Genomic DNA, 27,480 nt, shown 5'->3' with positions numbered 1-27,480 from the left:
TCACACTCACATTCATACCTATGAACAATTTGGAGTCGCCAATTAACCTAGCATGTTTTTGGAATGTGGGAGGAAACCGGAGTACCCGGAGAAAACCCACGCATGCACGGGGAGAACATGCTGTGAGGTCTGCGCGCTAACCACTCGACTGCCGTGCTGCCCTGACTGAAACATAAAAAAGGCAATTCTGGAAGTTATTATTTTATTCTTAAAAAAAAAATGACAATAATATGTTGATTATTTTTGTCGTTGTCATTGTTAGGACACACAAGGCAGTTTGAATGCACCATCTACACATGAAAATGCATCCTCCCGTATAGGTGAATGGACAGTCATGGTATAAAACATGAATATGACATGAATAATAATAACTGCATACACAGACAGACATCATGATTGAGGACTATTTCTAAAGCCTTTCTACAGTATCTTACCAGCATACAAAAGTTAGGGAGCGTATAAAAAAACACAATCTGGTACATTACAATAGATTTAAAAATATCTTGCACATAACACTTGCTGTGAAGTTACACAATGATTTCATTGTATTTTTTTTTTTTTTTTAAGTCTGTCGTTTTCAGACCTGAAAGTGCTCATTCGACACATTTGGACTGTCCAAATTATGATTATTATTCACACACGAGTACTCTTAAAGGTCCCTCAGTGCCTTTAAAGTCCATGATATTAGACGGCGAGAGAAAGGTGATGTCGTGACAAAATGGAGGCGCCCAGGTCAGAGGAATCGGTGCGGGGGTGATGGGCAGGGTCTGCCCTGCGCTCAGCGGGGTGACGTGGCCCCCCATGATGGATCGCTGAGCGTTTACACATGTGCTTCATGAGGTAGGTCTCCTAAGACGAAAAGACGACCGTCAAGATGTCCGTGATGTAAAAGGAACACAGGAAGGCGTGTCAACTCACCGACGTGTATGCTCTGTCGCACGTGCTGCAGCAGTAGGCCCTGGCGGTCTTGATGGCGTGGGCCGACAGGTGGATCTGCAGTGAGGCTGAGTCCGAGTAGGCCCGGTAGCAGTTGGAACACTTGAAGGGTTTGTCTTTGTTGTGGTGCCTCTGGTGAGACTACAGTGTGAAACACAATGATTAATCATAGAAAAACACACGCAATGACACTCACCACTAGAGGGCGCTGTGACAAAGGAATATCTTCCCACTCAAGTTGGCTTGAGAGCTGACCTTCTATAGCAGGGGTCTCAAACACGCGGCCCGCGGGCCAAATGTGGCCCGCAGGACACTAGTTTGAGGCCCCCGCCTTGATATGAAAGTTTAATGTTAGTGCGGCCTGCGCAAGTTTGTATAATTTATCATCTTGATTTATCATCAATTTTTCATTTTATTTTGTGCAGAAAAATAAAAATTAAGATATTTGAGAACAGTGGAATGTTTTATCAGAGCTTTTATTGTAGAAAATCGGAACCAAAGCACTGAAAAAGTTTGTATATTTTTCTGTTTTTAATAAATGCGTTTTTTTTTTTTTTTTTGGAAAACCTGATACGGCCCAGTTTTGCCCAGACCCTAGCTCCAGTGGCCCCCAGACCCCTGTTCTAGAGGTTAGTTAGTCTGTTGGGAAGTTCACATTTGGAAGAAATCCCCAAAAATCCTCTTTGCGTTGTCAGTTTTTTTAACACTCTCCGAAAATGGTCAAGTCAAACATTTCCACCAAGCTTTGCTCACATCTTCTGGTCTAGGCCAGGGGTGCCCAAAGTGCAGCCCGGGGGCCATTTGTGGCCAGCAAATTTTTTGTTTTTTTTTTTACATTGGTCCAGGGTACATTCTAAAAATATAATTTTTCCAAGAAAAAGAAGAAAATAAACAAGAAAAAAACAAATAAGCAAAACAACAGCAGCAAAAATGGTCCCCTAGCTGTGAGGTCTGCGCCCTAACTACACATCCGCCGTGCATCATCAGCAATTTCTAAAGAATAATGTCAAAATATTAAGAGAAAAAAAGTTGTAATCTTATAAGAATAACGTAATATTATGAAAAAAATGTATGTAATTTTAGTCGCATAAAAAAGATATTGTGACTTCATAATAAGTCACAATATTATGTTGTTGTCATTCATTCATTTTCTACCGCTTATCCTCACAAGGGTCGCGGGGGGTGCTGGAGCCTATCCCAGTTGTCTTCAGGTGAGAGGTGGGGTACACCCTGGACTGGTGGCCAGCCAATCACAGGGCACATATAGACAAACAACCATTCACACTCACATTCATACCTATGGACAATTTGGAGTCACCAATTAACCTAGCATGTTTTTGGAATGTGGGAGGAAACCGGAGTACCCGGAGAAAACCCACGCATGCACGGGGAGAACATACAAACTCCACACAAAGTTGTTTCTGTAACGCCCTGGAAACTAAGACGTTTTTTTTTTTTTTTGTAAGTCGACCTTTGCTAGCATGGTCCAACCACATGGTATAGCCTGGAATTCCCCATATGTCAGTGATATATGGTTTGAATTTGGTACAAATAAAATGCATCCTGTCAAATTAAACATGTCAACCGGATTTTGTGTCAAGCTTACCTGCAGATTGGACAGCTGAGTGAAGGCTTTCTCACATCCAGGTTGGAAGCATTTATATGGCCGATCCCCCGTGTGGATTCTGAACAAACAATTATTATTACTATTATTATTATTGTTATGTTATTGTTATGAGTATGGCGAAAACATTTCAGTCCCTTAGGGGGGAATGACATAAAATAACTGAGAAGCACTGGTATAGATACACTACAGCAGGGGTCTCAAACATGCGGCCCTGAGGCCCCCGCCTTGATATGAAAGTTTAATGTTAGTGCGGCCCGTACAAGTTTGATATGGATGCTGTATGGTATCATGTACCCAGAAAAAATTATTATGTTTGATTAATGTTCATGTTAAAGGTTAAATAACTGTTAATAGTTATCCTCCCTATCTGTGTGGAAGTGGTAAGTTTTTGGCTTTAAAGGAAATAACTTGGAGGCTACTGTTTAGGTCGCTAGCTCTCTAGTTTGCGAGTTAGCATGTGTCTCAAGACCCTGCAGTTGCGCAATATGTTGTAAATAAAAAAGTATAAATGTGACTATAGTCGTGTTTTGTCATATCTACAGGGCTCTAATAATGCTTTGTTCATTTTAATCTGAAAAAAATAATTTGTCTACCCACCAACTATATGTGGTTTTTTAAGTTTTTATTATTTGCTGTTTTATTATTATTATTATTATATTTATTTATTACTGATTGATTTTCTTTATTCTTGATTTGTTTGTTTATTTTTCATCTTATTTTGTGCAGAAAAATAAAAATTAAGATATTTGAGAACAGTTGAATGTTTTATCAGAGCTTTTCTTGTAGAAAATCGGAACCAAAGCACTGAAAAAGTTTTTAATATGCACTATGCAGTTTTTAATAAATGCGTTTTTTTGGGGGGCCCAGTCTCACCCAGACCCTAGCTCCAGTGGCCCCCGAGTAAATTGAGTTTGAGACCCCAGCACTACAGTATAATCAGTATGGCCTACATTCACCTTACACATCTAGATTAGACTGCCCCCTGCTGCTAGGATGGTACTATGACATGCATGCAGCTGCAGTATGACAACAAAAATACTTTTCTTTGTGTAATGGGAAGGGATACAAAAATCAAATTGATACATTTTTTATATATGCATTTCCATGTGGTACCTGGTGTGCTGCTGCAAGTGTGAGAGCTGGCGAAAACTCTTTTCGCAGTAGGAGCAGCGATACGGCTTGAGGCCCAGGTGTATGCGCAGGTGTTGGGCCAGGTAGGGAGCGTTGGCGAAGGTTTTGGTGCAATGAGGACACTTATATGCCTTGGCCTCCGTGTGCGTTTTGGAGTGGATCTGCATGTCCGACTTGGAGAAGAAAGTCAGCGGGCACACTTTACACCTGTGGGAACGGGAATCGGGATATGAGAGGTTATGATACGCAAAATAAAATACTGATAGATGAAGATAGATGTTTGCCTGTATGTCTTCTCTTTGGCAGTGATGGTAATGCAGGACTGGTCGTTGCTGGACGCCATGATGGGGTACGGAACCACCAGCAGCGACGAGCCGTTCTCCGCCTTGATTCTTCTGCGTCCTTCTCTCGGCTTCGACCCGCCGAGGAGACCCAGGAGACCGCCGTTGGTTCTCGCTGGCTCCACTCCGTGAGGACCGGGGAAGCCCGAGAGGAGGTGCGGTGTGGAAGCGCCGCCCACTAGCCGGGCGGGGCTGCTGGGAGACGGCGTCGTAGGGGTGGTGACCTCGGAGTTGCTGAGGTTTCCTGTTCGGGAGGCGAGGGAGACACCTGATGGAAGATGAGACTTGAAAGTATGGCTGCGTTTGGGAAATAACGGGAACTGATCTGCAACGTCTTTCTACCTGATAATGACCTTTTTTTTTTTAACCAATTATCCTCAAGGCTGCATGGCGTTCGAGTGGTTAAGCGTGTAGACCTCACAGCTAGAATACCTGAGTTAAATTCTAAACTCGGCCATCTTTGTGTGGAGTTTGCATGTTCTCCCTGTTCATGCGTGGGTTTTTTCCGGGTACTCCGGTTTCCTCCCACATTCCAAAATTAGTATAAGGTTATTAGTAATAAGGTTAATTGGCGACTCCAAATTGTCCATAGGTATGAATGTGAGTGTGAATGGTTGTTTGTCTATATGTGCCCTGTGATTTTTTTTATGAAAAAATCATTTTTTATGCTATTGACATACATTTTTTAATTTTTTTTAAAACTTTTTTTCTTTTAATATTTTGACATTATTCTTTTAAAATTGTTGCTGATTTTACCAGCGCTGCACAGCGTTCGAGTAGTTAGGGCGTCCATAGGTATGAATATGAGTGTGAATGGTTGTTTGTCTATATGTGCCCTTTGATTTTTTTATGAAAAAATATTTTTATGCTATTAAAATGACATACATTTTTAAAAATATATATATTTTTTTAAATTTTTTTCTTTTAATATTTTGACATTATTCTTTTAAAATTGTTGCTGATTTTACCAGCGCTGCACAGCGTTCGAGTAGTTAGGGCGTCCATAGGTATGAATGTGAGTGTGAATGGTTGTTTGTCTATATGTGCCCTGTGATTGGCTGGCGACCAGTCCAGGGTGTACCCCGCCTCTCGCCCCAAAACAGCTGGGATAGGCTCCAGCACCCCCGCGACCCTCGTGAGGATAAGCGGTAGAAAATGAATGAATGAAAACAACATCCCGGGGTTTTAAGATTTCCCCAAAATACTGTTTCAAGGCACCCAGAACGCCATTTCCATGTGTATGAAAGGGTTTATGTTCTTACCTGACAGGTGGTTTGTCCTTGCAGGATGGTCTATGAGCTGACGCCAGTCCTCCCATAATCCTCTGGCTTTAATCGCCACCTTGTCATCGAGGTTCAAGTTTACGTCCCCAAGAACACGGCCTTACAAAAAACTCACGTAAGTAACTGTAAAGTACAGTAATGATGATACAGTAATGGACGTTACCTGTAAGCGAGCTGGAGGCAGGCCGGGCAGGGCTGGCGTGCAGGACCACGTCCCCCTGAGACGGCCGGTTGAGACCTGGCGTCTGTTGGGCTTTGGACATCTCATGCTGGCCGCCGTCCTCTTGGCTGGGGGGCGTCAGCAAGGTGTGCTGGGAAGGGAGGGTTGAGGCGGGCGGATGGGGCGCTCGGATCTTCTCCGCCATCAGCTGCTCCTTCATTTTGAGGGAAAAAGGAAATGATCATCACTTTGTCTGTGTTATGCAAAGTTTCACACAAATTTCACACAAAACAAATACACTATAATTACATGCGTATTTTAACTGCCATACAAGTGTAAAAATAAGCTAAACAAACATAAAACAGTTAAACTCAGGACTTTTTAGGCATATTTTCACCCACATTTTCCTCACTAGGAAAGTTGTACAGTTTCAGGGGCATGGGATTTTAGAGGTTCCACTTTAAGAGGTGTTTTTACAGCAAAATAGATCAGTATTATTTTTGGTATGATTTGGTATGACTTATGTATTCTCATAAGCTGATATTCCGCATTTTACATCAAAGATTTAAAGACAATATAAGCTGGAAACCTCATATTACAAATATACAACATAAGGTGGCAAGAAATATTTCAATATTGAACAAACCAAAATTTGTTCTCAATCAGAAATCACTTTATTGCTCTCTGGTTCTACCATATCTTACTTAGTGTGGAAATATGGGCTAATAACTATAAAAGCAATCTTCACTCGCTAAATGTACTGCAAAAAAAGGTCAGTAAGGATAATTCATAATGCCGCCTACAGAGAACATACTAACTCCTTATTTCTAAAATCACAAATACTTCAACTTGCTAATATAGTTCATCTTCAAACAGCTAAAATAATACATAAGGCTAAAAATAACCAATTAGTTAAAAATGTCATTCAATACTTCTCTACAAGAGAGGAGAAATATGATCTCAGGGAAGAACTACATTTGAAACACTTATATGCTAGTACTACGTTAAAAAGCCATAGCATTTCAGTATGTGGAATCAAACTATGGAATGGATTGAGTAAGACCATCAAACAATGCACAACGATGAGCCAATTCAAGAAACAATACAAGCAGTTGATGTTTGCTAAATACAAGGATGAAGAGTCTTGAACCAGTCATGATGTGCTATACATATCACTATATTGACACTTACTATGGTACCCATTATGTCATTGGATGGTCATATCACCTCGTACTTCGGTACGGGACAAAAAATAAATAAATTAAAAAGATAAAAAAACTATATTAGGAAAGCAGGAAGTGAACAAATGTAACAGTTACTGATTGTGAAAGTACCAGATGGAGGGGAAGGATTTAATAAGCTTTGCTTCTTCCTACTCCTTTTGGACATGTGGAACTGTGAACTGATTATGGGATGCACTCAATTGTAATCTGATGCATGTTCAAATGAAATAAAACCATTACCATTACTATTAATAACGCAGATAGATACAAATGATGACAACTCACCTGGCTGACAGCCATGGCAGGAGGCGGGGGCCAAAAATAGGGACTGTTGAAGCGAGGTTCAGCCATTCTGTGAATAAACAGAGACTTGATGCAACCACTCCAATACGGCATCAGAAACTTAGAACAGTACAATGTAGGTTTTTATTCTATTGTATGATGTTAATATGATTACTAACACTAAAAAAAAACTCGTACTCGTGTTTTAACTGTGTATTAACCAATGAATGTTGTATTTTGGTGTGTCTTCTATTCTGTTTACTTGCTTTATTCAACTTCATTCTTCTGTAAAGTGTCTTTGAGTATTTTGAAAAGCGCTATACAAATAAAATGTATTATTATTATTATTAAAAAAACACCTTTTAGCATTTTTAATAAAGACTCACTATCCCTCCACATGAAATTTGGGTGAGATCTGACCTTCTGGACCCAAGTTATCACATTTTGATGCCAATGGTGGAACCCGAACTTCGTCGCCAAGCTCCACCCAAAAGCTTCTTATTATCGATCCTTTCGGAATTTGACTTTTTTACACATTTCCTCCCATCACTAGATGGCGCTGTGACTAATTCATAAAAGTGCATATTAATCAATGCATCATTCAGATCACTGACGTTAAGTCAAGGTCTAACCCTTGCAGAACTGTTTTTTTGGGGGTGCCAAACTTCGCCCACGTCTTATGGCCGAGGCTAAAATGCTTCATAATTCATCATCCCCCATCTGTTCAGTACGCTACTTTTACATTACAATCCCCAGATCGAGCCCTGAAGATGGTCTCAATATGACAACTTCAAATCAACATGGCTGACTTTTGAGACTTTTTGTCCTGGAATGATAGATTGCACTGCATTCTACTGGCCGCTGTTTCTAATATTTTGATTTTCTTCACAAAAGTGTGATTACAGAGTAATAAACACTGGGGCTCGAACAATTTAAAGTGCCAACAAGGGGTTTCATTATGGATTTGTATGCATTATGCGATTGATGCGTCATTCACCATGTTGCGATTAAAGAGCTTTGTCGATGCTTGCTGACAGAAAGTTAAAAAAAAACTCCACCTGCAGAGTGAGGTGGAGTCAGAGCGGAAGTGGTATTTTCAAATGAAAAGTCAATTCAACAAATGAAACTGTAACCCAAGTGAAAGTACTTGTATACTATATATGTATATGTTTACTATATATTTTTATTTAATAATACCCTTTCATATAATTATAAGTGCATATATATATATGAAATATAAATACAATGTTTTAATATACAACACTCAGCAACAGGTGATTTGAATCATGAGGGTTGACTCATGTGATTCTGTGCACCCAATCAGGATATCACCCCTTGATCACATGACACACAATAACCTATAAACAGCTAACAGGAAGACACTCACAAAAAAGTCACGAAACAAAGCACAAAACAAAACAAAAACAGTTCAAATCTTCGATTTCTGACGAGTGGTTAGATTGCAGGCCCGAGTTCGATTCCACCCTCGGCCATCTCTGTGTGGCGTTTGCATGTTCTCCCCGTGCATGTGCGGGTTTTCAACGGGTACTCCGGTTTCCTCCCACATTCCAAAAACATGCTAGGTTAATTGGCGACTCCAAATTGTCCATAGGTATGAATGTGAGTGTGAATGGTTGTTTGTCTATATGTGCCCTGTGATTGGCTGGCGACCAGTCCATTGTCCAGACCACTCCAGCACCTAGTGAGGATAAGTGGTAGAAAATGAATGAATGATTAATCGGGTATTAAAATAATAATCGCAGCCCTAATAAGCACACAGTTCAACAACTGACCATGCCAATCAAAACTGAGCACTACTTGTCCGCATCATAGCGGCGTTATTCCTTTAAAGATGTATATATGTATCTATGCACACTTATTGTGCTCTTGCATCAGACTGAAAAAGAGCTGCTTCCACCAAACAGATGTTTCGCTCAACAACTGATGCTTCCTGGGAGATATGCTGTCACATGATCAGCGAATGTTGCACCGGCCCATTACAAGCGTTATCAGAGTCAACAAGGTGTCACTGGCGTTGTGTTGATCGGCTCTCACTAACAGACGCTTCTCCTCATCCAGAAAGGTTAGTAGTAATAATTTCATTTCATTACAAGCATCGGTTTCTACAGTTGATATTGTGCGCTCTGATGAGAGTTAGATTACAACAATAAGATCGCAATGAATATTATTGTTTTGCCATTAGAGTTTTACTTACAAAAAACTATTCAAAATGAATATTAATACATATGAATGAACGCAGTGTATTAAGACGCACGCCATGTTGTACGCTCACCGGCGAATGCACACAAACAAAAGAAAACACGCTAACCGAGGTTCCACTGGACAATTTGTGGTGTGTTCATCTGTTAGCGACCAGGCTACCTTGCGGTTCACAGAGAATGATGTAAAATGTCACAAAAGTACAAGTACAAGACAAAAGTAAGGAAATCGTTGGACGGTCATATGTTCATATGTTAGCTAGCAGGCTACGTCCTGGTTCATGAAAAAATGATGTAGGATGTTAGGATGAGACAGCCTGGACAATTTTGGGGAGGCAGGACTCTACCATTTGCATTCAGGAACGGGGAGAATGCTTCTCTTGTGACTCAAACAACAAAAACACAAAATGGCGGTATATTAATATCTCTGTGTATAGCTAGCACGCTCCTTTATGACTCATGACAAATGATGACAGACCGTACCCTGAGATTTGCATTATGGGATGGCGTGGACACAGTGACAGAAACATCAAAAACAGGAAACAATTATTTTAACAAAAGCAAGAAAAAAACAGCATATTTTTGGGTACTTCCCGTCTTCATTTAATGGGCATGCCTGCCACCTGTGCTGTGAACCTCTGGCCCGGTGTCCGCCAGCGAGCAATGCCATGGACACATGAGGAAATGAGCTAACATGCTAACTGTTAGCATGCTAGCACCTTGCAATGACATTGCTCTGTACTGAAAGTGCCAAGCCTTTAGAAGTGGGGAAATAAGCTAAAATGTGAACATGCTAACAATTAGCATGCCAACATCAAAAGTACCAAGCCTGTCCTATAGCGCTCCTACATTGTGCCATCTATATACTACAATATATGTCTTTAGACATAAGTAAAGTCACCAAAATGCTAACATGCTAACGGTTAGCATGCTAACATAAAAAATGGCAAGACTATCCTATGTGCCATCTATACACAATATTTGCCTTTAGACATATAAGTAGACAAAATGCTGACATGCTAACAGTTAGCATGCTAGCACCTAGCATGACATCACTCTGTACTGAAAGTGCCAAGCGTTTAGAAGTGGGGAAATAAGCTAAAATGTGAACATGCTAACAATTAGCATGCTAACATCAAACGTGCCAAGACTATCCAATAGTGTTCCTATATAGTGCCATCTATATATTACAATATATGTCTTTAGACATAAGTAAAGTCACCAAAATGCTGACATGCTAACAGTTAGCATGCTCACATCAAAAGTGCCAAGACTATCCTATAGCGCTCCTACATAGTGCCATCTAAATACTACAATATATGCCTTTAGACATAAGTAAAGTCGCCAAAATGCTGACATGCTAACAGTTAGCATGCTCACATCAAAAGTGCCAAGACTATCCTATAGCGCTCCTACATAGTGCCATCTAAATACTACAATATATGCCTTTAGACATAAGTAAAGTCGCCAAAATGCTGACATGCTAACAGTTAGCATGCTAACATCAAAAGTGCCAAGACTATCCTATAGCGCTCCTACATAGTGCCATCTATATACTACAATATATGCCTTTAGACATAAGTAGTCGCCAAAATGCTGACATGCTAACAGTTAGCATGCTAACATCAAAAGTGCCAAGACTATCCAATTGCGCTCCTACATAGTGCCATCTATATACTATAATATATGCCTTTAGACATAGTAAGTAGCCAAAATGCTGACATGCTAACAGTTAGCATGCTAACATCAAAAGTGCCAAGACTATCCTATGTGCCATCTATATAGAATATTTGCCTTTAGACATAGTAAGTAGCCAAAATGCTGACATGCTAACAGTTAGCATGCTAACATCAAAAGTGCCAAGACTATCCTATGTGCTATCTATATACAATATTTGTCTTTAGACATAGTAAGTAGCCAAAATGCGGACATGCTGACAGTTAGCATGCTAGCACCTAACAAGCTCGTCCTCAGTACCGAATGTGCCAGAACATTGGGTAAGGTAAAACATTTAGACTTTACCACGTGCGTACTTGGGGGACGCCTCTACTATGACCTTAACGACAAAAACAGAAAATCAATTATTGGAAGAAAAGCAAAGAAGTTGTGTATTTGTTTAGTATATTCGTATGTTAGCAGACTTCTTCCTGCTTCATGAAGGATGAACGTTGTTTCTACTGATCTGCAACAGCGTGCAATGTGTTCTTCTTGGGCACATTTAAAAAACGTAAAGTAGTTTTAGTAGAAAGTGGCCATGTTTCTGCACAGAGGAATGATCTTTTTTTTCCCTTTTTTCCTCCAGAAGTTGTGCTCTTTTGGAGACATTCGTTTTCTATTGCATGCTTTGGCATACTCCACCATTCCTGCATGTGTTTGCTTTAGCCCAGGCATAACACTAGCCCGCGTGAGCCAGCCAAGAGCAACAAAAAACGATAGGTCCAGAACCCCCCCCCCCCCAAATATTTGTCTAATGATGGCAGTGGGGGTTCGCTTTCACCTCCTGCAGCCTGTTTCCAACTTTCAGGAATGGCGCACAAAAAGTGCAGAGAAAAATCTGCATTCAATATATGCATGTATCGTTTTTTTTTCATAGTTCCTCAAATAAGTGGAAACTAGCAGTAAAATGCCTACATCAGATGACTGTAACCATGACAACAGCAATAAACCACAATCCAGTTTGTTGTAATGAGTTAAAAATAGACAACTACTAATTGTCTCTGATGCTGGGAAACATTGTCGCAGGGGAGAAATGCCAAAAAGAGAACTCACATCAAGAATGCTGCTTAATACATCACAGCATATCATAGCAACCCCTTGGTAACGTGCCAATGCGTGCATATGTAATACAGTATATTGTCATTATTATGACTTAAATGCAATTGATATGCAATTTTAAAAACAGTGTGTTGTTTAATATTAAGCAACATTTCCTAAATTTATTTATGACAATATAAGAACGCTAACATACTACTAATATTACTACAACTAAAAAAATACAAAAAACAAAAATATAATAAAAATGTATTGATATAACTGCATCCCAATACTTAAACTACTATTACAACCACTCACACAAATTTGATATATAATTAAAAAAGTATCTAACTAATCGCTCTAAGTAAAATTTCATTCATTTTCAACCACTTATCCTCATATTAAAAATAAAACAGCTCTATACTGTAGATACAGCTGAAGCAGAACCAATACAATCCAACTATTCATAATACAAAAAATAGAATGAAATAAAAAAAACTAAATATAAAAATGAAAAATATATATACATAAAAATTTAAAATATATGTATATATATATACATACATATGTATACATATATATTTTTAATATATATATATAATATAAATTATATTAATATGTATATTTTTTATTTTTATATTATATATATATAAATATATGTAATATATATAAATAAAATCAAATAAATAATTAAATATATATTATATAGCTGGGATAGGCTCTAGCACCACCCGCGACTCTCCTGAGGAAAAAGCGGTAGAAAATGAATGAATTAGTATATAATTAAACTGGTTTGGCCACCCTAAGCAGCAACAGCCATTCAGAGGTGCACTTGTTGCCATTTCAAAAGCTTTGGGACTCCAGCACACCACAGTGAGAGCCATATTATCCACAACTGGCAAAACATGGAACAGTGGTGACCGAAGAGTGCTGCTACAACTCATCCAAGCGGTCAACCCACCACAACATCCAACAAACAAGAACTGCAGGCCTCACTTGCCTCAGTTCAGGTCAGTGTTCATGACCTCACCGTATGAAAGACACTGGCCAACTTCCTGCATGGCAGAATTCCGATACAAAAAAACACCTTTGAACCAAAACACCATAAAAGGGGAACTGCACGTCTTGTACTGAAAGATAGCTATTCCACCAGTCGGCATCCCAATGAGAGTGTACATTGGAAGTAACTGTTGTGTGTGTGTGTGTGTGTGTATGTTTCACTATACCTTAACCTGCCTAGCACACAGCAACATGATTCCCTGCCTGGGGAAAGGAGGAGTCTTACCTTGTTGACGGAAGTAGCGTTAGTTCCCATCAATGGGTCTGTGAAATCAATGTGCATGGAATGACGTTCCAGTCATGTTTTTAATCATCAAAATACGGAAAGATACTGTAAGTATGACATGTTATCATCAATGTACTTCTTCTTGCATGATCACAGCATGTTAGAGGTTTTTTTTTGTAAAGGGCTTTGTCGTCGAAATAGGTGTGTGCATTGTTAGCTAGCCCATATGAACTTGTTTTCTTACGTTATTATAATGCACAGAAAAGGGAAATAAATATGCGTACATTTTTCACATAAGGATTGTGAATGATGGGCAAAATTCCCCCAAAAAGTGCAGTTCCCCTTTAAGGCTCGTCTCAATTTTGCCTAAAAACATCTTGATGATCCCTAAGACATTTGGGAAAATAGTTTTTAGAAGGTCATGATACCAACAGTGAAATACAGTGGTGGTAGTGTGGTGGTCTGAGGTTGTTTTGCTGCTTCAGGACCTGGAGGACTTGCTGTGAGAAATGAAACCGTGAATTCTGATCTCTACCAAAACATTTGTTCGTGACCTCAAGCTGAAACCAACTTGGGTTCTGCAGCAGGACAATGATCCAAAACACACCAGCAAGTCCAACTCTGAATGGCTGAAGAAAAACACAATGAAGACTTAGGAGTGGCCTAGTCAAAGTCCTGACCTGAATCCTATTGTGATGCTGTGGCATGACCTTAAAAAGGACGCTTCATTCTGGAAAACCCTCCAGTGTGGCTGAATTATAACAATTCTACAAAGATGAGTGGACCAAAATTCCTCCATAGCGCTGTATGAGACTCATTGCACGTTATAGCAAACACTTGATTGCGGTTCTTAGGTTTAGGGGACAATAGCTTTTCCCACACAGGGCCAGTTAGGTTTGGATTTTTTTCCTCCTTTAATAGTAATAATAATAATATTAAATACATATATACTGTATATTGTGTATACAGTATATTATGTAGTATATTATATACTGTATATTATGTATACTACATAGTATGCAAAATAATGCAAATATTCATTCATTCATTTTCTACCGCTTTTCCTCATGAGGGTCGCGGGGGTTGCTGGAGCCTATCCCAGCTGTCTTGGGGCGAGAGGCGGGGTACACCCTGGACTGGTCGCCAGCCAATCACAGGGCACATATAGACAAACAACCATTCACACTCACATTCATACCTATGGACAATTTGGAGTCGCCAATTAACCTAGCATGTTTTTGGAATGTGGGAGGAAACCGGAGTAAAAAACCCACGCATGCACGGGGAGAACATGCAAACTCTACACAGAGATGGGGATTCGAACCCAGATCTTCCTAACCACTCATCCAGTATAAGATAGAACATTAAACATTAAAAAACATATATATATATACATATATATATATATATATATCTGTCACAATACTACTGTATATTATGTATACTACATAATATACTGTATATATTTAAGTATGCAAAATAATGCAAATATGTCCAACTAAAACATATTGGATAAGCCATCGGCATCAGAACCATTGCTATAATTCTATATAGTGTTATGGTTAATAAGTGTTATGTTAATAAGAGTGTAATACGTGTATTGATGCTGTGAAAGCATGCAAGGCGATGCAGTGTTCACGATGATGCTGGCTGTGCACAATCCTCCCCACGGAGGCTCCCACTCTCACTCTTTTCACCAAAAAAGCAGACAAAAGAAAAATCAAAAATGGCAGCCCTGTGTGTGGTTTTTTGTTATTTTTCTAAGCACCGGGCGCCATATTCCTGCACAAGCCGTAGAATGGAGTCTTAGTGCGGCAAAAGCGTTGCTTTCTGGCCTGGTCCAGCTTTAAATATCGCGGCTGGCTTTGAGGACAGAAAAAAAAGATGACACTTCCTACTGCAAACACGATGGAGGATGCACACGTACTCATTATTGTACTACACAAAAAAGAACATGTACCCCCCCACCCCCCCCTAAAAAAAACACGACACAGCAGACTGGCTTATTTTGGAACTTTTTGGTTTAAGTACGCTCTTACATAACGACGACGACGCACACGACGTGTTCGAAAATAACCTCAAAGCGATACGGGTACAATGTGGTGCAGCATACCTGAAAGATGATTTTTTTTTCTTCCCCCTCGCAAAGGATTGGAGTCTTCTCTGCTTTTTTTTTTCCTGCTCGATTCCCAACCTTCAAGCCTTCCGGGTCGCCTGCTGTTCACTTCTGGGTCCTGCAGGAGAAGAACCCCACAGTAGACTGCACTCCTTTTTTTAACCCATTTCATGCCTTTTTATTTGGACGCTTTTTGGACAGGCAATGCTTTTTGCTCCATATTCGATGTGTGTGCGTTTAGAGGGGGAGGCGGGTCCATACACATACCGATGGTGTCGACATCAGGATCGGCGACAAACTTGAGCGACAACTTCGATGTTGTTCAGTGCGCTTCTGTGTTAATATATAATAGATAATATTTAAAAAAATATATATAAAAAATAATATTTATGATAGATCCTTTTTTAAAATATATTTTCAAGCATATTCAATGATTTGGCGTTTCAATTTGCTGATTATTATTATAATCACAATAAAACAGGACAAATATTTTACAAAAATTATTTAAAAAATGACACAGCAAAATAAAGAAAGTAAACAAAAGCAAATTATTAGTTTTTTTGTCTAAAAGCCCATCTTGTGTTCTGAAATCATCCCAAATAACAGGAAATAACAATATAAACAACACAATATTAAAAAACCCTTCCCATCACTTCCATATTGAGCCGATACCGATACTACCTCTTATCAATAACATCGATGCCTTTGTAAAGCCTGTTTTATTTATCCACCATTAATAAATTAAAGGTAAAATCAAAAAATCAATTAATTATCTTAAATCTTAGTCAAATAAAAGCATCGACATCACTATCAGTAATAACGCCCCTGTATTTACTTGGTATCGAATAGATAGCAACATTTTCAGCATCGTTTACCTTTAGTGTCTGTGTGTATAGGGCGGTACTTACCACAAGATGGCGCTGCTGCTGCGTCCACGTGAATATTCTCATTATAGGCACGATTAGGACTGTGTAAAATCAGATTTCTAAACAAAGTGGAGTGATATTCAACCACTGTGAATACACACTTGTGTGCCGTGAGGAATTATCCAATATCACTTTTTTTAATTAACATTTATTAATTATTTTCTGCAAATATTATGTCTTTGACGAGTGGTGTAAGGACAATGTAAGCAATGTAATATTGGTCCGTGTGGCAACACGTAGCTGATTGCCTCGTTCCTCCTATAGACTCAGTGATGCACGTGAGAGGTCGAGGTGAAAAACATTGTTCTAGGGGATTTATTTGTTTTTTAGTAGCCATTATGACACAAATACAAATAGATAAAGGTTTTATTAGGATTTTTACAATTGGGTACATGTGTAGGGGCATGTTGCTGTTTGCCCCATAATACACTCTCCTGATCAAACATTTTTCCGTAGTGATTCAAAATGAAAAATGAAGGAAGGGGAGTGGCACAAAAAAAGAAATGTATTGTAAGCTAGCATTAAAATAGCATCAGCTTATCAAACGTTTAAGACAATAGTCTTTATCTTGGCAAAAATGTGGATTCAACGTAATTGTCTGTCAAGATCTTTTAATGGCTAACTGTTGTTGAGCTGCATAGGCAAGGCCTGTCACAGTGCGCTATGGCTACCGAGGTTGGACGCAGTAAAGCAACTGTCACAACCGGTCGTACGGGCTCCTACGACTGGTCTCCATGCTTAAAATCGCACACAGGGCACGTGTGTGATGAGCTATCGACTGAGGTGCTTATGTTTTTTTCAGGTTGCTAGACCAATTTACCAATTTTCCTCTGTTTGCTACGTCTCTATTGTAATATATATGTACACATATATTTAGATTTGATTCCTGTTGCAATGCCTATTGTTATTTATGTGACTTATTTACAAGCTACATGCTGGCAAAGTCTTTTAATAAGCGTCATTAAGGGGAAACAAATGGGGAGGAATCGAACGGCCAAAAACTTGTATGTCCGGTTGTAGGCTTAAGACAGAAACTTCTTGAAAGATCCTCACAGATACGGAACAAAAATTTCACATGGTAGACACAAAAAAAATGTGACATGCGCTGAGCCCGGAGGATCTGATTGGCCGTCTGTCAAGACACGGGACGATCCTCGGCCCAAATGAAGGTTGTTACTGGTGCCGCGAAGTATTGGATGACATTTTTAGGTAATTGGTTATTTTTAGCCTTATGCATTATTTTAACTGTTTGAAGATGAACTATATCAGCAAGTCGAAGTATTTGTGATTTTAGAAATAAGGAGTTAGTATGTTCTTTTTAGGCGGCATTATGAATTATCCTTACTGACCTTTTTTGCAGTAGACTTAGCGAGAGAAGATTGCTTTATTATTATTTATTTAATAATTATTTATTAGTTATTAGCCCATATTTCCACACAATAATTTACGTGATAATCGGGGGATTGCTATGATATGCGGTTATGTATTTTAACAACAGTGAACACATGCAGGCGTACCTCTTAGACTTACAATATTTTTTGCAGCACTTGCCTGAACAAGTTTGAATGTTTCCCCACTTAATTGTTTGTCTTGACACGCTCTCGTCTCCTTCATCTCCATGCTTGTTAGCTGCTAGTTAGGAGTCGCCCGACTGGTTCTCTCCTCGCCTGTTCAAACAGCGCTGCGCCCTCTAAGCTCCGCCTCCACGCCCCGCCTCCACATGGTGCCAGGTGCAGCAACAAGAAGTGGAAGGACGCAGAAAGGAGGAGGAAGAGGGGGAGGTGGGTCATTAGCAGGAGCTCACAAGGGTGGCGGGGGGGAGGGTTGAAGAGTGCTTGAAGGTGTTGCGGAGATCTAACAAGTGACATGCGTCTCTGAAGGTTCCCAATGGCAACAGGTAACGAAAACTCATAACAAACACGCTTGTACTAATAACAGATTACGATGCTTCAACTGTTACCTCCAAATATTCTGTTTCATCCCATTTTTACCAACAGCTGATGATGTTTGCGTGCATGTGAAACTCCTAACAAACGTCCAGAGTTCACTCGAAAAGTATTGATCTGCAAGGACAGCGTAGATAAAGAAAAAGTGCAAAATAACCATGATTACTTCAATGAGTCGACAGAGCGCTGGACATTCCTGAACTCCCATACCTCCAGGCTAAATTAGAAAACCTGTTTTGAGATATCTGCATGTGTGTGTGTGTGTGTGTGTGTGTGTACCTGCAGCCATGGACGGCATGTTGGACAGCATGTCCGTGCTGTGTGTCTTCAAACTGGTGTGCAGTCTCCTCTTCCTGCCCTCATTGGCCAACTCCCGCAGTCCCATTGGCTTCTGCGGTTGCTGCATCCTCTTCTTCACTGACTTTCTGGTCACAGGTGAGTACGCAGCGGTCCTTTTTGTTTCTTTCCTTCGGTAAACTCTCACATTATGTCCAAAGTTGCTAATCAATCAAGAGTTCTTCAGTGTTTACAAAAACCTGTCAACCTTATTGAATAGGAACCAGGTTTCAACACATGTAAAACGACTGAATGGTCTTCCATGTCGGCAAAAAAAAACAGGAAAACTACGTCAATGGTCAATGGAAGACTAAATTCCTTGGTTCACTGAAGATTCAAAATGGAATCTGATATATTGTGGACAAAATCCATATCAAGTTAATGAAAACTAACCTGTATTGGGGGTCATTATAGCAGCAAAATTGGCATCAGTATCTACAATAATGTTTGTCATGTTCACTAAAGATGTGAGTGTGAATGGTTGTTTGTCTATATGTGCCCTGTGATTGGCTGGCGACCAGTCCAGGGTGTACCCTGCCTCTCACCCAAAGACAGCTGGGATAGGCTCCAGCACCCCCTGCAACCCTCGTGAGGAAAAAGCGGTAGAAAATGAATGAATGAATGAATGTTCACTAAAGACTAAATGGTCTTGAACGGGGCTGGTCGGACGATTATCTCTTTATTTTCATGAGAAAGCACATGATCGGCATGTGCCTAACATGCCTTTCAACACCGATCACCTGTGGCTTGTACTAGTGCTGCACACAGCGTCTTCTGACGACTTTCCTTCACACTGTGCAGAAATGTCAAACCCAAAACAAACATGTCTACCATGTGTTTGTGAGAATTATATAAATTTGTCGGGGTAGCATGTTAAAAAGTTATGTTAAAATAGTATGGCATTTCTAGAATAAACACCTGATGGAGTATGGTGAATTTAACCTTATTCGTTACACAAGAGATAAAGAAAACAGACACGCATTGCATATGGCAATATACCGAAACTGGCAAAATTAGAGTATATTTATTATGTGTTATTAGTGAATTAATGGTTAATTGGCGACTCCAAATTGTCCATAGGTATGAATGTGAGTGTGAATGGTTGTTTGTCTATATGTGCCCTGTGATTTGCTGGCCACCAGTCCAGGGTGTACCCTGCCTCTCGCCCGAAGACAGCTGGGATAGGCTTCAGTACCCCCGCGACCCTCGCGAGGATAAGCGGTAGAAAATCAATGAATTAATGAATTAATTTATGACTGTACGAGGCCTGGTGCCCCAGGAGACCCCCTACTTAAGTGGAGTCAATGTTTACACGAATTGTTGGTTTGGTTCACTGTAGCATCAAACTCTGCGTCCATGTTGACATAACGTGTTAAGTTCTTTGAATATAAACTTGTTTTCATTCATTAATTTTCTACCGCTTATCCTCACGAGGGTCGCAGAGGGTGCTGGAGCCTATCCCAGCTGTCTTCGGGCGAGAGGCGGGGTACACCCTGGACTGGTCGCCAGCCAATCACAGGGCACATATAGACAAACAACCATTCACACTCACATTCATACCTATGGACAATTTGGAGTCGCCAATTAACCTAGCATGTTTTTGGAATGTGGGAGGAAACCGGAGTACCCGGAGAAAACCCACGCATGCACGGGGAGAACGTGCAAACTCCACACAGAGATGGCCGAGGGTGGGATTGAACTCGGGTCTCCTAGCTGTGAGGCCTGCGCGCTAACCACTCAACCGCTGTGTAGCCTAACAATTTCTCCCATAAAATGTTCATGTTGATTCCAGACAAAATAGTCTTCGGTTTAGAAAAAAACAAACAAAAAACGATATCAAGTTCATGAAGACTAAATTGGATTGGACGATAGTCTTAGTCTTTGGGTTTTGTGCTCATGATGCAGCTCAACAAAAACCAAATTCTCCAAACAGTCCAACGGTAGTTATCAATTTACTTTGTCAAGTCCGGTTCTCGGCTTTGTGCTCACATAAAACGGAGTATTCGACGTCATATTATTCTACTTCCGTGCAAAAATGGATTAATCCTGGCTGGTGTATTTTACACAAGATGAGCAAGTTATTATGACGGAGTGTTATGAGAAGATGATCACTGCCAAAAACACTGTTGGTGATCTAGCTACCTTAAAAAAGAGCCCCCTTTGTAGTACTGGAAAATCTGGTTTTAGACTCAACAAACCAGGTTTGGTTCGTTGTGTTCCCAAAGTTGTCTTCAGTGTTCAGTGTTCAGTTTTCAGCGTCTACAAAAGTGTTTTTCAGGTTTATCACGGTTTAAACGGTCTTCGGTGTCTAAAAACCGTATCAAATTCATGAAGACTAAATTGGATTCAATGTCGGTTTCAATGTAAATAAATGTCAACAAAAACTTGAAATACAAACTTGCTTTCATTCATTCATTTTCTACCGCTTACTCTCACGAGGGTCGCTGGGGGTGCTGTAGCCTATCCCAGCTGTCTTCGAGCGAGAGGCGGGGTACACCCTGGACTGGTCGCCAGCCAATCACCGGGCACATATAGACAAACAACCATTCACACTCACATTCATACCTATGGACAATTTGGAGTGGCCAATTAACCTAGCATGTTTTTGGAATGTGGGAGGAAACTGGAGTACCCGCACTCCGAGGGTGGAATTGAACTTGGGTCTCCTAGATGTGTGGCCTGCGCCTTAACCACTCCACCACCGAGCAGCCAACTTGTTTTCAATGTCGACAAAAATGTTTTTCAAGTTAATTTAAAACTAATCTGTCCATATTTCCGCATGATAGGTTCATTGAAGACTAAATTTCTAAAAACATGAATGTTAGGTTCTTTGAAGACTCAGTTTTTAATGTTAATAAGACTCTAAATGGTTCATTTGCGTCTGTCAGTTATTTTTGTTGGCAGCAGAAATGGTTCAAAATAGTGGAATAGTGGAAAATAGAGGAATTGAACTTATGTCTTCTTTTGTGTTTTGCCGGCAGTTTATGTGAGCTTCCTGAGTCTCTTCGAGTCATGGCTGACGGAGCTGAGGCTGCCGCTTGACATCATCGCTCTGCGCTTCCTGCTCTTTCTCAGTCACACCTACGGTGCCGTCTTGCTACTGACCATGCCCCTCATCGCCGTGGAGACTCTGACCAGACTCCTGTGGCCTGAGTCGTCTGCATCGTGCAAACACCGTAGTGAGGTAGCATCAAGAGAGGAAGAAAGCGAGGATGAGGTTGAGGAGAATGAAGGCTGGCAGTCCCAAGCGATAAGCTACGTCTGCTGCTTGGCTGTGTGGGTGCTGGTGGCCCTCAGCGTGCAGTGCCGATGGCGGAAGGAGGAGGTGAGGCTAGTGGCTTGTTTGCGTGGAAGCGGCTCCTTGATGAGATGTTTGCCAAATCTGCTGAGTCCCGTACCCAGTAAAATGCACCTCTGCTGGGGTATGGCGTTCCTATACCTGCTCTTGCTCCTCCTCCTCACTTCAAGCCTGCATAGGTGGAAACGTGCCACCACGCACTCCCATGACAACTCCAAACTTTTGGAGTCTCACCAAGACGACTTTCCAGTCGTCCTCGCCTGCGATTGCCTGTCTGACGGGAGACAGAAAAGGGCGCCTCTTATATTCATCACGGAGGAGTCATACGAGAAGCGCCGCTCGGGTGCTCCCCACCCGGAGGTGAACTTGACGATAGCCTGGTTGGCTGTGCTCGCCATGTTTGTGCTGCCTCTCTACCTCAGCGTCAACATCCTCCTGCTCAGAAGCGTGGAGGCCCTGCTGGACGCGTGCTTGCACTTTTTGTTGTTCTCAACGCCACTGGCTTCTAAAAGCCACACGACGTATGAAGTATGAAGAAGCGGAGCTGGATGGTGACTGGAGGAGGAGGAGGAGGAGGAAGGAGGGGATGATTATTAAGGGATTAATATGAGTGCAAGCAGACAGCCGGTCTGCCTGTCAACATTGGTTTGCATTGTGCAAATGACTGCCATTCGCGTGTGCAAAAGCTGCTGAGGAGGCAGGCTGTAGCATGTTGGCTAAAGACGCTCTCAAGCTCATTATTTCTCATTACTCCACATGAGATAATATCATGATGCTGCTTTTCCACTCTTGATACACTTTCATTAGATAATAATATAATACAAAAGTATTTCTCTAGAAACAGAAACACAAAACACAATATTGATTGATTGGACAAACCTAATGTGAACACAGGTGTGCACACTAAAAGGTTCAAGTCAAAATTAGGAGTAAAATGCAAAAAAAAAATATTTATTTCACATTAACTGGAGATACTGGTTGATACTGGTTGATACTGGTTCAACAAGAGAGCAGGCCCAGCATGGTTTGACTATGGGAAAAATTAGAATAACAGAACTTATGCAAATGTCCATCATGTTTATACAATAGAAACAGGGAGGGTTTTTTTCTATGGGATTAACACTGCAGATAGTGATTGGTTGAATTACCCAAGAGGGCGGGGCCAAAGTCGTTTGACACAGGTGAGCAAACAAAGACAAAAATTGGAGTAAAAGGAAAAGAGAACAGAAAACTATTAACAGTAGAGATGCTCATTGGTGCCCTGTGATTGGCTGGTGACAAGTCCAGGGTGTACCCCGCCTCTCGCCCGAAGACAGCTGGGATAGGCTCCAGCAACGCCCCGCAACCCTCGTGAGGAAAAGCGGTAGAAAATGAATGAATGAATGCTCATTGGTTGGCCTAAACAGGAGGGCGGGGCCAAGTGATGGAACAAGGGCTTGGGGTAAAAGTCACAACTGTGAGTTAATAAGTGACCAAAAGTGGGGTTCCTGATTGGTCAAACTATGCAACGGGGCGGGGCCAATGGTTCATATGTGTACAGTATGTCAATTTTGTATTGAAGGAATTTTTCAGGGGGGACTTTTTTTTTTTTTTTAACTAGTATTAACACTGGCGATTACGGTTTGTTCAATTAAACAAGTGGGCGTGGCTGTCATCACAGATGTGAAAAAAATGAAAGGTAAAATAATTTTTTTCAAAAAACAACAATCTACAACTTAATCGGATTAAAAAAAATTGTAAATTGTATTGAAACTATTGAAATAAAGTTTTGTTTTGTCATTTAAAATAATGTATATTATTTCTTTCAATATAATAATTTGGTTTGAACTCTTTTTCATTTTGAGTTCAAATCTATGAATTATATAACACATATTTATTCATACGTGTGTGTGTGCGTGTCTATGTATGTATAAACACACATATACACACGCACACACACACAGAATATGGCATGCAAAGAAGAAAATTATAAAAGCCGACAATAGAGGGCGCTCTAGCAAGCAAATATTTTCCAATAAGAGCTTAGTGACCGCGCCAGGAAACGACAGATTTACCTTTTTCATTCTGACATTTTCCTTTTCACAATGCATCCTTAATTCTTACAATGACGCATCATCACTTCTGCCAGTACACACACACACACACACACATACACACACACACGGCAGCAACTAGTGTATGGATTTTCCTGACAATTTGAACACATCCACCACAGACACGGCATTCTAAAACTGTATAATCCCTCTTAACCCCCTGCTTTTTTCCTTGACATTCGTGTCATTTAGTAAAACTAATCCACATTGCGAACCTCAAAACACCGCCGGGTGATGCAAATATCATTTTTATGTATTTATGTATTAAACTAGGCAAATAATGTACACAAAAAACCTGTGGATGAATTCATTTATTGTACATTACAGTCTCCAGCAGCATAGTGTAGGAGTGTTTGTTTACACGTGGATGGGTGCACAGCGGCCATCCATAATAAAGGACACAATCATCAATAATATAATCATTAAAAGTGTCATAGTCATTATCATCATAAACATGTTTCTATCCCCACTGACTGGATGGCAAGATACATTAATCTCATTTGTAACATTTAAACAAAACTGGTCAAGGATGCGGCCCTGGTGGGGGTTGGGGGGTTGGTGGTCCTGGCTGTTGGTTTTAAAGCAGATTGTACATCAGAAACCCTGCAACTTCAAAGAAAACAAAAAGAAACATTTGGAATGTCCTTACATGGACCCTCGTCCAATCCCATCCTGCTGGAGCTGACGGGTAAAAAGGTGCAAACATGGCGTTTCATTATTTAGGCTTTTTGGTATGATGCAAGGGGCGTGTGCTCGGATCTCCAGATGGGATTGTTGCTGGATTGGAAATGATAGTCGAGGCAAATATACCTCCGTGCCACGTGGCTGGCTAACCCCCCCCCCACCACCACCATACACACAAACACACAAATCTACCAGTATGTTGGATTTGGCTGCAGGACAAGAGGCTCTTAGTGGAGATTCTGCAGGACATGTGCTGATAAAGCCCGGCGCTTGGAGGCACGTGGAGAGGACAAATACGTGTGAATCTCATGGGAACCGTCGTCAACGTTGCCACACGGATTAGCATTTTCGCACCTACCCTGGACTCAATATCGTTTAGTAGCATCAGAAACCAGTTGGAAGGGTAGACATTTAAACACTTTTAAACCAACACCGCTGCACACAAAAGGTTGCCAATGTGTCAAATCATGCACCCCTTACTTATACTGTGTCGCCAAGTGCTGCCATTTTTCTGACAAATACACCTCACGGGTCAGAAGGACTGCATGGAAGATTGCATTTGCAACCCTGCGAATTAGCCCATTTTTAATAAAAACATGACTTTAAGTGGGAAAACCTGCCGTGATTTGCACAGAAAATAGTCTGATGCAAACCCCAACTTGCACCTGGAGGTGTTCTTCATCGATATCTACACCACTCCTTACTCATATGGTACAAAACAAACCGAAAGGAGATCATCAACCCAAATGTGCAACCAAAAACACGTGGAAAAATTCCAGGCTGACACACCAATAATATACATGCAATAACAATACTATTTTATACCAATTTATAACCCGCAAGGTATGCTGGGAAGCAACACTTCCCAAATATGAAGCTACCAAACATACCTTGTGGGTATATACATTAGTTTAAAATAGTCGTGTACTGCATGTGTATTAGTACGTGTCTATGCAGTTCCACGTGTGTTACTCGTATTTGGGTTATTTTTGGTTGCACCATGAGACAGTGGCTTTGATGACATCCTGTTAAATTGAGAATCGGAAGATGCAGCCCAGCAAATATTGAAGATAGACTATAAAACCTTGAGGACATCAGTATAGTAATAGCAATTAGACCACAACCCATAGGGGGCGCCACCAATGTGTCACATGACATGTACTACGTATATATAGAACCAGGTCCTTTCTCCACCAATAGCAGCATTGTCTGTGGGCGACTGGGGGTGCACACATCCAAAAGGGAAGGACTGGATTGGTAAATAAGGATGTGGACTCTGGCTTCTGGCTCTAGGTTGGCCGGTCCAGGGTGGACATAGGAGGGGAGAACATGATGACATCATCATGTTCTGTGTAACATTCACTGTCACATTGCTTCAAGATGGACGAGAAGCAGGAAGCGGCGATTTCCCTCCTATCTCGCGCCATCCTCGCATTAAAAGATCTTCACAAGTCACAAGAAACGTTAAGATGTTGAACAGATTTCCCGGACATCTTTGTTGTCATATTCCAGGTCTTAAAGGCGCACTGTGTTGATTCGCAGCGGCTGCACGTTCTTTCCGTTGGCGTGGCTCTGACCCGGACTGAAGTAAGGGAAGACCTTGGTAGGGAATTTCTCCCGGTAGGTGTAAAGCCAGGACATGTCGTCTGCGTTGTAGAAGATGAGAAGACCTTTTGGGTAGTCCAAGTAGACGCCTACCTTCTCCAGCTTACTCTTCACGTTCAGGCGGGTCCACGGCTCGGTGCAAGCGCTATACTGGTTTCCGTCGTGCATGACGATACAGTAGAAGCCGCGGCCGGGCTGGATTTGGATGCTGCCCTTGCGGCTGACCGTCTCGCTGGCCACGCCGATCATCCACTGGGTCTTCTCCGACACCATCACTTCCCAGTAGTGTACCCCCGATGCGAAGCCCTCGGCGCCCAGGACGGATACCTCCACGTCAAAGCGACGCGGCGAGTCCTGAAGGGGCTGCGGGTGGAGGTTGCCGTACGCAACGATGGTGCAGTCGTCCGACAGGATGAGTCTTTGGTGGGCGGTGATGGGGTCAAGGGTCAGCGCAGCAGGCACTAATGATTACAAACAACAACAGTTTATTGTGGTGTCCTTCTGCGCTAGGGCAAGGGTGTCCCAATTGCGGCCTGGGGGACATTTATGGTCCATGATTGTTCAGATGTATTTATAAATTCTACAAATACGATTAAGATAAAACGCAGGCTTTGTTTTTCTTTAAATATGTGAAATGTCTTTGAAATCTTTGGATAGCGACCGAAAGGACAAGATCGCGGGTACAGGCGACTGAAATGAGTTTTCTCCGCAGGGTGGCTGGGCTCTCCCTTAGAGATAAGGTGAGAAGCACTGTCATCCGGGATAGACTCGGAGTAGAACCGCCGCTCCTCCACATTGAGAGGAGCCAGATGAGGTGGCTTGGGCTTCTGGTTAGGATGCCAGGATCTGGTTAGGGAAGACCCAGGACATGTTGGAGAGACTACGTCTCCCAAACTGGCCTGGGAACGCCTTGGGATCCGCCGGGAGGAGCTGGACGAAGTGGCCAGGGATGCTGTCCACGCGACCTGACCTCGGATAAGCGGTAGAAGATGGATGGATGGATGGATGGATGGATGGATATTTGAAATGTACGCAGGTTGGGTTGCTGCTTTGCCGCGTTAGGGCTTCCTCTACAGTTGCAATTTGTATTGCACTTTTAATTCACTGCTACTTTGACTTTTAGGGTAGTAATGATAATTCATAATGACGCCTACAGAGAACATACTAACTCCTTATTTCTAAAATCACAAATACTTCAACTTGCTGATATAGTTCATCTTCAAATAGCTAAAATA

At 41.2% G+C, this 27,480-nt stretch overlaps 3 protein-coding genes across 6 annotated transcripts in view; 1 reads left to right on the top strand and 2 right to left on the bottom strand.

Annotated features, from left to right (window-relative positions):
* Window positions 1-147: 147 nt before the first annotated feature.
* On the bottom strand, window positions 148-19,027 carry znf362a (zinc finger protein 362a). 3 transcript variants are annotated; one of them, XM_058054448.1, is made up of 9 exons: window positions 15,355-19,027; window positions 6,987-7,053; window positions 5,482-5,686; window positions 5,298-5,417; window positions 3,979-4,303; window positions 3,677-3,901; window positions 2,543-2,621; window positions 919-1,077; window positions 148-849 (listed from the first exon to the last, which is right to left on the bottom strand). In XM_058054448.1, the coding sequence occupies exons 2-9, from the start codon at window positions 7,050-7,052 to the stop codon at window positions 685-687; spliced, it is 1,344 nt and encodes a 447-aa protein (XP_057910431.1). In that variant the 5' UTR covers window position 7,053; window positions 15,355-19,027; the 3' UTR covers window positions 148-684. The 3 variants fall into 3 exon arrangements, with proteins under 3 accessions (XP_057910431.1, XP_057910432.1, XP_057910430.1); XM_058054449.1 differs by having other exon boundaries at window positions 154-849; window positions 3,979-4,279; window positions 5,482-5,692; window positions 15,355-15,844; XM_058054447.1 differs by having other exon boundaries at window positions 156-849; window positions 5,482-5,692; window positions 15,355-15,822.
* On the top strand, window positions 8,898-23,652 carry LOC131105932 (uncharacterized). Of its 2 annotated transcripts, none has more exons than XM_058054451.1 (4): window positions 8,898-9,066; window positions 17,913-18,180; window positions 18,515-18,664; window positions 21,547-23,652. In XM_058054451.1, exons 2-4 carry the CDS (start codon window positions 18,171-18,173, stop codon window positions 22,395-22,397), a joined length of 1,011 nt encoding a protein of 336 aa, XP_057910434.1. In that variant the 5' UTR covers window positions 8,898-9,066; window positions 17,913-18,170; the 3' UTR covers window positions 22,398-23,652. The 2 variants fall into 2 exon arrangements, with proteins under 2 accessions (XP_057910434.1, XP_057910435.1); XM_058054452.1 differs by lacking the exon at window positions 8,898-9,066 and adding an exon at window positions 15,267-17,492.
* Window positions 23,436-27,480, bottom strand: part of trim62.1 (tripartite motif containing 62, tandem duplicate 1) — a 36,313-nt gene continuing 32,268 nt past the window's right edge. The window contains exon 7 of the mRNA XM_058054446.1: window positions 23,436-26,706. Coding sequence (XP_057910429.1) covers window positions 26,156-26,706 — 551 coding nt within the window. The 3' untranslated portion in view covers window positions 23,436-26,155. The remainder of the gene's footprint in view (window positions 26,707-27,480) is intronic.

The sequence above is a fragment of the Doryrhamphus excisus genome, chromosome 18, assembly GCF_030265055.1.
Source record: "Doryrhamphus excisus isolate RoL2022-K1 chromosome 18, RoL_Dexc_1.0, whole genome shotgun sequence".
NCBI classification, from domain to species: Eukaryota; Metazoa; Chordata; class Actinopteri; order Syngnathiformes; family Syngnathidae; genus Doryrhamphus; species Doryrhamphus excisus.
The sequence above is the reverse complement of the archived record's forward strand: the minus strand, read 5'-3'. Positions and strand labels throughout refer to the sequence as shown.

Excerpts from the sequence above, each read along its gene's own strand:
- znf362a (XM_058054447.1), bottom strand. The coding sequence starts at position 7,052 with ATGGCTGAACCTCGCTTCAACAGTCCCTATTTTTGGCCCCCGCCTCCT. Across the intron at positions 3,902-3,978 it reads GCCAAAGAGAAGACATACAG|GTGTAAAGTGTGCCCGCTGA; the intron begins GCAAACATCTAT and ends CCGTTCCCACAG. Across the intron at positions 2,622-3,676 it reads CACTTGCAGCAGCACACCAG|AATCCACACGGGGGATCGGC; the intron begins GTACCACATGGA and ends TTGTTTGTTCAG.
- LOC131105932 (XM_058054451.1), top strand. Across the intron at positions 18,665-21,546 it reads CACTGACTTTCTGGTCACAG|TTTATGTGAGCTTCCTGAGT; the intron begins GTGAGTACGCAG and ends TTTTGCCGGCAG.